General features: G+C 43.1%; 1 protein-coding gene across 2 annotated transcripts in view; it reads left to right on the top strand.

Annotated features, from left to right (window-relative positions):
* LOC105488105 (double homeobox A) overlaps positions 1-11,590 on the top strand; it is a 28,951-nt gene extending 17,361 nt beyond the window's left edge. Inside the window, exons 1-6 of one of the 2 annotated variants that reach the window (XM_011751874.2) lie at positions 2,856-2,922; positions 5,843-5,997; positions 6,853-6,964; positions 8,014-8,159; positions 10,212-10,317; positions 11,125-11,590. In XM_011751874.2, coding sequence (XP_011750176.2) covers positions 2,898-2,922; positions 5,843-5,997; positions 6,853-6,964; positions 8,014-8,159; positions 10,212-10,317; positions 11,125-11,195 — 615 coding nt within the window. In that variant the 5' untranslated portion in view covers positions 2,856-2,897 and the 3' untranslated portion in view covers positions 11,196-11,590. Of the gene's footprint in view, positions 1-2,855; positions 2,923-5,842; positions 5,998-6,852; positions 6,965-8,013; positions 8,160-10,211; positions 10,318-11,124 lie in introns of those variants that run through there. The other variant, XR_011617992.1, reaches the window with a different exon arrangement.
* The last annotated feature ends 1,399 nt before the right edge of the window (positions 11,591-12,989 follow it).

Genomic DNA, 12,989 nt, shown 5'->3' with positions numbered 1-12,989 from the left:
GGATTTAACGTACATAGTGACATTATTTGACATATGTACATAGTGACATGTGACATAGTTAACAAATCAGAAAAAAATTTTAAATGGGATGTTCAGAAACGAAAAAACAATACTACCTGACATTTGCTAAGAGGATAGTTTTTTGTTTTTTGTTTTTTGTTTTTTTTTTTTTGAAACAGAGTCTCGCTCTGTTGCTCAGGCTGGAGTGCAGTGGCATGATCTCGGCTCACTGCAAGCTCCAACTCCTGGGTTCACACCATTCTCCTGCCTCAGCCTCCCGAGTAGCTGGGACTACAGGGGCCCGCCACCACGCCCGGCTAATTTTTTTGTATTTTTAGTAGAGATGGGGTTTCTCCACATTGGTCAGGCTGGTCTCAATCTCCTGACCTCGTGATCCACCCACCTCGGCCTCCCAAAGTGCTGGGATTACAGGCGTGAGCCACTGTGCCCGGCTGCTAAGAGGACAGATTTTTATTTTTTGCTACAAGGTTAGATCTTAAGTATTCTTCTGCATGGGGGAGAGAAGGATATTTTTTTAAAAAGTGTTCTGACCACACGCACACACACAAAGGGTGTAATTTGAGGTGGTTAATACATCAATCAGCTTGATTTGATTATGGTAACCATACCATATTATATGTCTATATCAAAATTCAAATTGTGTATTTAAAATATGTATCTTTTTTGTCAACTGTACCTCAATAAAGCTAAAAAGTAAATATAAGGCCCAGGACGGTGGCTCACACCTGTAATCCTAGCACTTTGGGAGGCTGAGGCAGGTGGATAACCTGAGGTCAATAGTTCGAGACCAGCCTGGCCAATATGGTGAAACCCCATCTCTATCAAAAATACAAAAAATTAGCCAGATGTGGTGGCAGATGCCTGTAATCCCAGCTACTCGGGAGCCTGAGGCAGGAGAATCACTTGAATCTGGGAGGCAGAGGTTGTAGTGAGCTGAGATCGTACCACTGTACTCCAACCTGGGCAACAAGAGTGAACCACTGTCTCCAAAAAAACAAAAATACAATATTTAATTGGAGTAAATATAATATGATGTAACATATATGCACACACATAAAGGGTGTGATTTGAGGTGATAAATACATCAATCAGCTTGATTTGATTATGGTAATTATATCATATGTGTATTTCAAAATTCAAATTGTATATTTAAAATATATATCATTTATATCATTTTTGTCAACTGTACCTCAATAAAGCTAAAAAGTAAATACAATATTTAATTGGAGTAAATATAATATAATGTAATACTTATGTACACATACACAAAGGGTGTGATTTGAGGTAGTAAATACATCAATCAGCTTGATTTGATTATGGTAATTATATTATATGTGTATATCAAAATTTAAATTGTATATTTTAATATATGTCATTTTTGTCAAATTTACCTCAATAAAGCTAAAAAGCAAATACAGCATTTAACTGGAGTAAATATAATATAATGTAATATATATGTTATATAGTATATCAATATTATATTGTTTATTATTATTATATATTAATATAATATATTGAATAATATATTATAATTTATTATAATAATTTTCAATATTGTGTCAATTAATTTAAAACACATTTATAATTGTAATATCTAATGTTCAAGTAGATGAACATATAATTTGTATCAAAATATAAACATCAATATAAATAAACAGCAGAACATTGTGCTCTAGATTTCCAGATAAATTTGGTGAAAAAACATTGTGATGAAATATCATATACAGAAAAGAAAAACAATTTATCATTGTTTTAATTAAATAAAGTGTAAAATTTTCCTGTTAAATGTTATTTCATGTTATTTTCCTGGTTCAAAATTGTTTCTCAAAAATGGCTTGATATCTGGCCAAATTTTATTTGTGGATAGTCAAATATATCAATAAATGAAATTCATATCACTTCACTATGTGCTTTTGATAACATTTTTAAAATTACACAAATATATACATGTAATAAAACTTTCCCTTTTATCCTGCAGTATTATAGATTACAGTTATAAAATGTGGCAACCACCAGCCAGCTTCCCTCAAGACTGATCAATGACTGATCAATGACTGGTCAATAGTGAGGCATTTTTTTCAATGCACAGGTACCCTCACTTGCATAAGTTGCAGGGTCGTGCCTGTGCAGGGTAGGATCTTCTCTCTATTTACAATTTTTATGTTTCGTTAAGATGGACTTTTTACATTACTTAAAATATATATTGCATTCAAATATTATTTATCTTGATCATAGAATTTTTAGCACCCCCTTAAATTTTGTTCCTGTCTCACTAGCCTCACTCTTAATTGGTACTAATTAGAAATAACACTTTTGATTTAATAAGCAGAGGCCACTATGTCAAAAAATAGGTGGAGAGCATAAAAACCCCATTTACAAAAGAATAAATGTATATCATAAGCATTGAAAAAATATGTATAAGCAGAATAGTACTCAAAAATATTCTTTTTTAAAGAAATTGGGAACTATTGCAAGCTTGTCTCCCTGTTCAGATTCCAGTGATTTGGGAGGAATTTTTTTCCCACAAGGGGGTTAGGGGAGCCAAGGAGCATGACTCTGTGTATTCATGAGTTGGCATGGGGCAAAATGTTCTTGTGATGGCTTAAGTGTAGGGGTTGATAACAATTTATACATTGGTGTATATTATTAACTATCCGTTGACGAAAAGGAGTTCTATCGAGTCCTTTTTAGATTGAGGACACACGTTTCTAAGGAGTTTCTAGGGAGTAATAAAATTACTCAGGGTGGAACTAGAGATTTATGTAAATGGTTTAAAAAAGTGGGCGGGACCACCTGGCTAAGCGTATAAAACCCAGCCTTGTGCAGAGTGACTTGTCTCTCAGACGGTGGCTCAGCCTTCAGGACTCTCTTCCAGCATGGCCGAAGATACCTCTTCACACAGTAAGTTCCCTTGTGCTTGACTGAGCGTTTGTTGGCTTGGGGGAAAAGTCGGGCTAAAAACCTAGTGGTCTTGTCAGAAGTTGTGAGAGTTCCATTTGTAAACTTTAAAATAACTGTATCTGGATAAGGGAAAACCAGTTTCTCCGATGTGATATTATGAAAACAGGCTGTTTTCAGTGCATTTGAGCATTGGGAATTTCAGAAAGGTACAGATATTCAAGAACTAAATAAGACATATTTGAGCTTCAGGTGGGAAGAGAGGAGGAAGGAGCAGAAAAGAAAAAAAAGGAGAGGGAGACAGATACTAAAAGAAAGCAACTATGGGCCACGTCACAAAGTTTAGAGCTCAAAATATCCTTGGAATCAAGGATTCCAAATCTGGAGAGCACTTTCCAGATTTCTCTCTACAGAACGTTTGAACTTTTCTCCTGAACTTTGGACTTTATCTAATCGCCTACTGGTCTCTAACAGGCATCTCAGACTCAACGTGTTCCAAACTGAGCTCCTGATGTTCACATCTAAACTATTCCTCCCACTGTTTTCTCCAGCTCTGGAGGTGACAGGTCATGTCTCATATCTAGAAAACACCCCGACTCCATTTTTTTCCTCATAACATAATCTAGTCAGGCTGGACATTCTGATGGCTTTAACGTTCAAATATTTAAGGAATCTGACCATTTCTTGGTCCATCTCCTTAGATGATTGGTCCATTGCATTAGATTATTGCAGCCTTCTCCTAACTGATCTCTCTGCTTCCACCAACCTATTCTCAATGCTGTACCTCATGTGATGTTGTTAAACTGTTAATTAAATTATGGTAGCCAGGTGCGGTGGCTCATGCCTGTACTCCCAACACTTTGGGAGGCTGAGGTGGGCGGATCACGAGGTCAGGAGTTCGAGACCAGTCTGGCCAACATGGTGAAACCCTGTCTCTACTAAAAAATTAGTAGAGACAAAAATTAGTGGCCGGGCGCGGTGGCTCAAGCCTGTAATCCCAGCACTTTGGGAGGCCGAGACGGGCGGATCACGAGGTCGGGAGATCGAGACCATCCTGGCTAACACGGTGAAACCCCGTCTCTACTAAAAAAAATACAAAAAACTAGCCGGGCGAGGTGGCGGGCGCCTGTAGTCCCAGCTACTGGGGAGGCTGAGGCAGGAGAATGGCGTGAACCCGGGAGGCGGAGCTTGCAGTGAGCTGAGATCCGGCCACTGCACTCCAGCCTGGGCGACAGAGCGAGACTCCGTCTCAAAAAAAAAAAAAAAAAAATTAGCTGGGCGTGGGGGCATGTGCCTGTAACCCCAGCTACTTGGGAGGCTGAGGCAGGAGAATCACTTGAACCTGGGAGGTGGAGGTTGCAGTGAGCCAAGACTGCACCATTGCACTCCAGCCTTGGCAACAAGAGTGAAACTCTGTCTCAAAAACAAAAAAACAAAAAAACAAAAAACAAAACGATGGATCAGTTGTGTGAAACTGAAGACAGGGACAAGCATTCAAAGATCAAACAAAAAAGCTGTTGGGCTTTTAACTGAACCTCTATCATCTCTAATAACTTTTCTTGTCATCTCAATTCACTAAGTCTAATTCTGTTACAGAGTGGTATGTTCCAAAATGCTTTCCAGATTTGGTTATTTCAAGGGGATGTCCTATCCAGAAAATTATGTGATGTTGTTGTTTTTTTTTTTTTCCTGTTGGAAAATTCTACTGAAAGTATGAAATTCTTTTTCCAGTTAGTTTTGTCCTCTCTGTGGTGTTTTTAAAAACATCTTGGAAACTGATACTGTTTGCCTGCTATTGCTATTTGCAATGGAGCAATGGAGCAATGTAAAAAAATATGCTCCGGCCAGGGGTGGTGGCTCATATCTGTAATCTCAGCACTTTGGGAGGCCAAGGCTGGGGGATCGCTTGAGCCCAGGAATTTGAGACCAGCCTGGACAATGTGGTGAAACTGTATCAAAAAGTAGAAAAATTAGCTGGGTGTGGAGGTGTGCACCTGCAATCCCAGCTACTCCGGAGGCTGAGGTAGGAGGATCACCTGAGCCTGTGGAGGTGAAAGCTGCAGTGAGCCATGATTGCACCACTGCACTCCAGCCTGGGCAACACAGTGAGATCTGGCCTGAAAAAATAAAAATAAAAAAAATAAAATATATGCACCAAGGAATTTTGACCTGAAAAACTGAAAGGGGTTGAAATGGTCCATTGTATCACAAACTCTTCGTTTCTATGACTTCATCACTATGCCATATCACCTGCATTATTGACTTATATTGTTTCTAATCCATATGAACAGAACACATTGTTTTTCTTAAAAAAATTATTGGTATTTTCATGACATACACATTGTTTTTTTGTTTTGTTTTGTTTTGTATGCTTTTGTTTTTGTTTTTGTTTTTTTGAGATGGAGTCTCGCTCTGTCACCCAGGCTGGAGTGCAATGGCATGATCTCAGCTCACTGCAACCTCCGCCTCCCAGGTTCAAGCAATTCTCCTGCCTCCACCTTCTGAGTAGCTGGGATTACAGGCACATGCCATCACGACTGGCTAATTATTTGTATTTTTAGTATAGATGGGGTTTCACCATGTTGGCCAGGCCGGTCTCGAACTCCTGACCTCATGATCTGCCCACCTTGACCTCCCAAAGTGCTGGGATTACAGGTGCGAACCACCGCGCCCAGCTCACAATGGTTTTTAATGGTTTTACAAAACAGAGGATCCCTGACTTCTTAGGATGGCATTCAGATGAGCTCAAGAAGTTGAAAAATCGCCATCGTGTGTTCAAGAGCTCCACCATTGTACAAGGGCAGTTCTCCCCGAGTGGGTTCCCGTGGATTCGGGAAGAGGAAGTGAGAGACTAGCCTGAACCTGAAGTTCGAATATATAAATTAACCTATTACATGCTGCTTCTTTTGTAATCTTCCTACAGAGATGGTAATAACAAATCACAGGCGCAGTCGCACCAAATTCACAGAAGATCAATTGAAAATCCTCATCAATACCTTCAATCAAAAGCCTTACCCAGGTTACGCTACCAAACAAAAACTTGCTTTAGAAATCAATACAGAAGAGTCCAGAATCCAGGTAAGTTTAAGTTCGGTATCTCCAGGACTGGAAGTAGAAAGGCAGGAGGGAGAACCATTAACAGAGCCCGTACTATGTACCCATGTGCTGAGGGTTTGGTGGGGAGTCTCTCAACGGACCCTCAATAAACCTACAAAGGTGTTGGTTGATTGACCAGCTAATTTTTTTTTGTATTTTTAGTAGAGACGGAGTTTCACTATGTTGGCCAGGCTGGTCTTGAACTCCTGACCTCATGATCTGCTTGCCTCAGCCTCCCAAAGTGCTGGGATTACAGGGATGAGCCACCGCGCCCAGCAGGCTAACCTTTTTTTTTTTTTTTTACTTTTTTGTTTTTAGTAGAGATGATGTTGTCACACTATGTTGCCCTGGGTGTGAATGCCAAGTCTTGACCTAAGACTAGGTAGATGGGCCAGGCGTGGTAGGTCATGCTTATAATCCCAGCATTTTGGGAAGCCAAGACAGGTGGATCACCTGAGGTCAGGAGTTTGAGATCAGCCTGACCAACATGGAGAAACCCCATCTCTACTAAAAATACAAAAATTAGCCAGGCATGATGGCACACGCCTATAATCCCAGATCCTTGGGAGGCTGAGGCAGGAGAATACTTGAACTCAGGAGGTGGAGGTTGCAGTGAGCCAAGATCATGCCACTGCACTCCAGCCTGGGCCACAGAGTGAGACTCCATCCCAAAAAAAAAAAAAAAAAAAAAAAAGAAGAAGACTTGGCAGAATGTGACAGAAGTGAGTAATAATCCTGGGCTTAGGCCCAATAAGAATTGCTCACTTTGGGAACAGGCAGTGATGTAGCTTAAATGACATTAACATGTAATTCTCTCCTTTTGTTTTCCTCACTTAGATTTGGTTTCAGAATCGAAGAGCTAGGCAGAGATTCCAGAAAAGACCAGAAGCTGACACTTTAGAGTCAAGCCATAGCCAGGGGCAAGATCAACCTGGTGTAGAGTTTCAAAGTAAATAAGCATCTCAGTTCTGTTCCCCAGCAGAGCTTCTCTACAGTGAAGCCAACTGCTACTTTGAAAAAAGAATGTCTCTTCCCTGATGACCTCCTATTCAGGGTCTTATGGTGGCAAAGGGTTCATCGTACCCTAGAAGTTCTCCCCTGCCCTCTTCCCAGGCCTTCTGAGTGTTTCTCTTGTCTATTTTCTATTTATTTATTTATTTATTTATTTTTTTGAGACGGAGTCTCGCTCTGTCGCCCAGGCTGGAGTGCAGTGGCTGGATCTCGGCTCACTGCAAGCTCCGTCTCCCGGGTTCACGCCATTCTCCTGCCTCAGCCTCCCGAGTGGCTGGGACTACAGGCGCCCGCCACCTCACCCGGCTAGTTTTTTGTATTTTTTAGTAGAGACAGGGTTTCACCGTGTTAGCCAGGATGGTCTCGATCTCCTGACCTCGTGATCCGCCCGTCTCGGCCTCCCAAAGTGCTGGGATTACAGGCTTGAGCCACCTTGTCCGGCCTCTATTTATTTATTATTTATTTTATTATTATTATTTTTTGAGACGGAGTCTCACTCTGTCACCCAGGCTGGAGTGCAATGGCTTGATCTTGGCTCCCTGCAACCTCTGCGTCCCGGGTTCAAGCAATTCTTCCGCCTCTGCCTCCCAAGTAGCTGGGATTTACAGGCAGGCGCCACCACGCCCAGCTAATTTTTGTATTTTTAGTAGAGACGAGGTTTTGCCATAATGGTCAGGCTGGTCTCGAACTCCTGACCTCGTGATCTGCCCCCCTCAGCCTCTCAAAGTGCTGGGATTACAGGTGTGAGCCACTGCGCCCGGCCTCTTGCCTACTTTCTACTCGAGTCCAGAAGTCCAGACATATCATCCCGTGTCTCCTCTAGAACTTTCCACCTCGAAGGAACCTGGGACAAGACCCTCTCAGGAGGAGTCAGTGGGATCGAAATTGGATGGAGAGTGACAAGTTTGGGTTGTGTGTTTGAATATGTAAACGGACTCTTGAAATATTCCTTGACCGCCTCCCTCAATCTTTCCATGCCCTCCCTAGGTAGAGAAGCCAGACGGTGTCGTACCACCTACAGCACCTCTCAATTACACACTCTCATCAAGGCGTTTGTGAAAAACCCATACCCTGGGATTGACTCCAGAGAAGAACTTGCTAAAGAAATCGGTGTTCCAGAGTCAAGAGTCCAAGTGAGTGATAAGCGTGGCTGTCCCATCTCCTAGGGCTATAGGTATACAGGAAGGGAAGCCGCATGGGTCTCAGGCAGTTCCTCATCATGCGGGGCACAGTTCAGGGTCTTTCACAGCTGGCTGTTCCCTGTCTGCTGGCTTCTACCCCCAGGTGCCCACAGGACTCAATCTCATATCCCCTTCTGGTATTTTCTGTCTGTCCTGAGCAATGTTGTATTCCTTGGGCCCCGAACAGTGCGTGGCAGTGAGAATTTGTTGAGTTAGTGAATATTAGTTAACATGGCATATAAGCCAGGCATTTGGCTAAAGCCTTTTTTTTTTTTTTTTTTTTCCACGAGATGGGTACTCACCCTATTACCCAGGCTGGAGTGCAGCGGCGACATCTTGCCTCACTGCTGCCTAGACCTCCTGGGTTCAAGTGGTTTTTGTGCTTCGGCTGCCTGAGTAGCTAGGATTACAGGTGTGTGTCACCACGCCCGGCTAATATTTTTTGTATTTTTAATAGAGACAGGGTTTCGCCAAGTTGCCCAAGCTGATCTTGAACTCCTGGCCTCAGGTGATCCACCCTCCTTGGCTTCCCAAAGTGCTGGGATTACAGGGTTGAGCCACCGTGCCCTGCTTATTTGACTAAAGTCTTTATGTCTACCGTATCCTTCAGATCTTCTAAGTATGCCCTGAGGTTAGAATTATGAGGTCCAGGCTGGGCGCGGCGGCTCACATCTGTAATCCCAGCACTTTGGGAGGCTGAGATGGGCAGATCACCTGAGGTCAGGAGTTCAAGACCAGCCTGGCCAACATGGTGAAACCCCGTCTCTACAAAAATACAAAAATTAGCCGGGCGTGGTGGCGCACGCCTGTAGTCCCAGCTACTTGGCAGGCTGAGGGAGGAGAATCGCTTGAACCTGGGAGGTGGAGGTTGCAGTGAGTAGAGATTGCGCCACTGCACTCCAACCTGGGCAACAGAGCAAGACTCCGTCTTGGAAAAAAAAAATTATGAGGTCCACTTTAGACATTTAACATTTAGCTCAGAGAAATGTACCAGTCTGTCCGAGGATTCATTCCTGACACATCTTAAAACGGAATAAAATTGTCGGACTGCTGTGTAGGGTGTGTGTGCGTTTAAATCAGTGCTGCCTCCTGTAAGCAGGACATGAATGCACATTAGTGGTTCTGATGGTTCTTTCCTTTTACCTCCCTCATCTTATTTTCATTTTTCATTCTCTCCTTTCATTTTGCATTATTTGGAGCATCTACTATGTGCTAGGTACTGTACTAGGTAGTGATTGCTATGGTTTGAATGTTTGTCTCCTCCAAAACCAATGTTGAAACTTAACTGCCATTGTAACACTATTAAGAGTTGTGGCCGGGCACAGTGGCTCACACCTGTAATCCCAGCACTTTGGGAGGCCGAGGCGGGTGGATCACCTGAGGTCGGGAGTTCGAGATCAGCCTGACCAACATGGAGAAACCCGGTCTCTACTAAAAATACAAAAATTTAGCTGGGCATGGTGCTACATGCCTGTAATCCCAGCTACTCGGGAGGCTGAGGCAGGAGAATTGCTTGAACTTGGGAGGTGGAGGTTGTGGTGAGCCGAGATCACGCCACTGCACTCCAGCCTGGGTGACCGAGAGAGACTCCAGAAAAGAAAAAAAAAAACAACAGTGTATATATATACTATATATATACACTATATATAAAAAATATATATAAAATATAATATATACTATATATATATAATATACTATATATATTATATATACGTATATCTTGGGTTGGGCACAGTCAAGTGTGCCTCTAGTCCCAGCTACTTGGGAGGATTGCTTGAGCCCAGAAAGTCATCAGCCTGGACCACGTGGTGAAACCTTGTCTCTACAGAAAGTTTAAAAATTAGCCTAGTGTGATGATACACACCTGTAGCACTAGCTACTCTGAGAGAGACCGCTGTCTCAAAAAAAAAAAAAAAAGAAAAAAAGAGAAAAGAGAAAAAAGCAATCATGAGTTTTACACAACATCCTTTGTTTAAATTAAGTTTCTTTGTCTTACCCACTTAGATTTGGTTCCAAAATCGAAGATCTAGATTACTTCTCCAGAGAAAAAGGGAACCTGTGGCTTCCTTAGAACAAGAAGAGCAGGACAAGATTCCTGAGGGACTGCAAGGTAACTAGCCTGTTGTTGCAATGTGGTTCACAAGCAGAGCCCTTGGATGTCCAGTGCTTTGTCCTGGTGGAGCCGACAGCTGCTCTGGGAGGTGGAGGATATTCCCACCCAAGTGTTCCATGGTTCCGTGGGATTGCTCACAGTCCCCAAAGACTCTTCCCAGGCCTGTGGACCTTCTAAAGAATCCACTGCCCACTTTCCAACTGGAGTTCAGCAACCCCACGGATACAAATTCTGTTCACCGATGTATCCACAGTGCCTGGTGCAAAGTAGACGCTCAATACACTTCTGTTGAAGGTGTGATTGAGTGAGCGGAGGAATGAATCCTCCTGTGTGGTCTGCCAGGGACAGCAGGGGCATGGCTTTCTCAGGAGGTAGTAGGTTCCATATTGGATTGAAAAGGTGGGGGCTGGGCGCGGTGGCTCACACCTGTAATCCCAGCACTTTGGGACGCCGAGGTGGGCGGATCACGAGGTCAGGAGATGGAGACCATCCTGGCTAACATGGTGAAACCCCATCTCTACTAAAAATACAAAAAATTAGCCGGGTGAGGTGGCGGGCACCTGTAGTCCCAGCTACTCGGGAGGCTGAGCCAGGAGAATGGTGTGAACCTGGGAAGTGGAGCTTGCAGTGAGCCGAGATCGCACCACTGCACTCTAGCCTGGGCGACACAGCAAGACTCCGTCTCAAAAAAAAAAAAAAAAAAAAAGGAAAAGAAAAAAGACAAGGTGGGAAAAGGTTGACTTCCATGTTTGTGAATATAAGCTGACCTCTTGTATTCTTTCCCCTATCTTTTTTCCGCCTTAGGTACAGAAGATACACAAAATGGCACCAACTTCAGTAACGACTCTCGTTTCTCTGGAGCCAGAACGTGGTGAACATAGTCAAGTTCAGTGTACTCGATATTATCCATTGGGCCCCAAATCTCTCTCACACTCTTTCTGGGAGTCTGTCCTTCTGTTGAAACTGCAACCTAAGCCTTCTGAAGATGGTAAAGGACTTGGCCCGATGTGGTGGCTCACACTTGGAATCCCAGTACTTTGGGAGGCCAAGGCAGAAAGATTGCTTGAGCCCAGGAGTTTGAAACCAGCCTGGACGGCGTATAGGAAGACTCTGTCTCTATTATTAAAAAAGAAACAAAATAAATGAAAAGGACTGTAGGAGGCAGAGACAGGTACAGGAGGTACCACACTACCCTGTCGACACAGCCTAGATCCAGAGTTTAGCAGACCTTGAGACAATGAAAATAAACTTGGTAATCATTTTTTTTCAATCATCACAGTAATTATTGATTTGGACAAAAATCACTTGACGTTGGAACCTTAAAGTGACACTGCTCTGTCTGTGGAGTAGTCATTCTTTTATTCCTTTATTTTCTAACAAATTTACTTTCACTTGAAAAAAAAAATCTTAGAGTTCAAGGAAGAATGAGATATATACCTCATCTCAAATAATCTACTCACACACACTTATTCATTGCAAAAGGAAAATCAGTAATATGGCAGTGGAGAAATATGGCCAACTCCACCTTAACCGCGTGGCTGAAAGTCACAGTAATGGCACAAACCAACGTGAGCGGCTTCCTGATATGATACAGGAAGAAGGCCAGTCTCTTCTGCATGTTACTGACAAACAGTGGGTGAGCTGAAACTCATAATTAGGCAAAGTCAAGCAAACACAAACTCGGGATGACAGACTGCAAAGTAACATCCATGTACTCTTCAACAACGGATTGATCAGGGCTACTCCGGAGGCTGAGGCGGGAGGATTGCTTGAGGCCAGGAGTTCCAGATCAGCCCGGGCAACATGATGAGACCCTATCTCTACAAACAAGTTTTTAAAAAATGAGCCAGATGTGGTAGTGTGCGTCTGTAGTCTCAGCTACTCAGGAGCCTGAGGCAGGAGAATGGTTTGAACACAGGAGATTGAGGCTGCAGTGAGCCATGATCGTGCTACTGCACTCTGGCCTGGGTGACACAGCAAGTTCCTGTTTCCAAACAATGACAACAACAACAGCAAAACAAAAAACAACAAATGGATAGAATAATGACAATAAACATGGAGAAAAAGTAGGCTGACTCAGGAAATACTTAGAAAGTACAGTCATACTTTGCCGGGCACGGAGGCTCACGCCTGTAATCCCAGTACTTTGGGAGGCAGGTGGATCATGAGGTTAGGAGATTGAGACCATCCTGGCTAACATGGTGAAACCCCGTCTCTACTAACAATATTTTAAAAATTAGCCGGGTGTGGTGGTGGGTGCCTGTAGTCCCAGCTACTCGGGAGGCTGAGGCAGGAGAACGGCGGGAACCCGGGAGGTGGAGGTTGCAGTGAGCTGAGATCGCGCCACTGCACTCCAGCCTGGGCCACAGAGTGAGACTCCGTCTCAAAAAAAAATTTTAAAAATTTAAAAAAAAGTACAGCCATACCTCAAAGACGTTGTGGATTGGGTTCCAGACCACCACAATAAAGCAAATATTGCTATAAAGCGAGTCACACAAATTGTTTTGTTTCCTTATGAATATAAAGTTACATTGGCCGGGTGTGGTGGCTCATGCCTATAATCCCAGTACTTTAGGACATAGAAGGGGGAGGATCACTTGAGCCTAGGAGTTGTGAGGTCAACCTGGGCAATATAGGGAGATCCTGTCTCTACTTAAAAAACTAAGCTA

Source organism: Macaca nemestrina, chromosome 20 (assembly GCF_043159975.1).
Source record: "Macaca nemestrina isolate mMacNem1 chromosome 20, mMacNem.hap1, whole genome shotgun sequence".
Taxonomy (NCBI): domain Eukaryota; kingdom Metazoa; phylum Chordata; class Mammalia; order Primates; family Cercopithecidae; genus Macaca; species Macaca nemestrina.
Note: the sequence above shows the minus strand (reverse complement) of the source record. Positions and strands in the feature narration are given on the sequence as shown.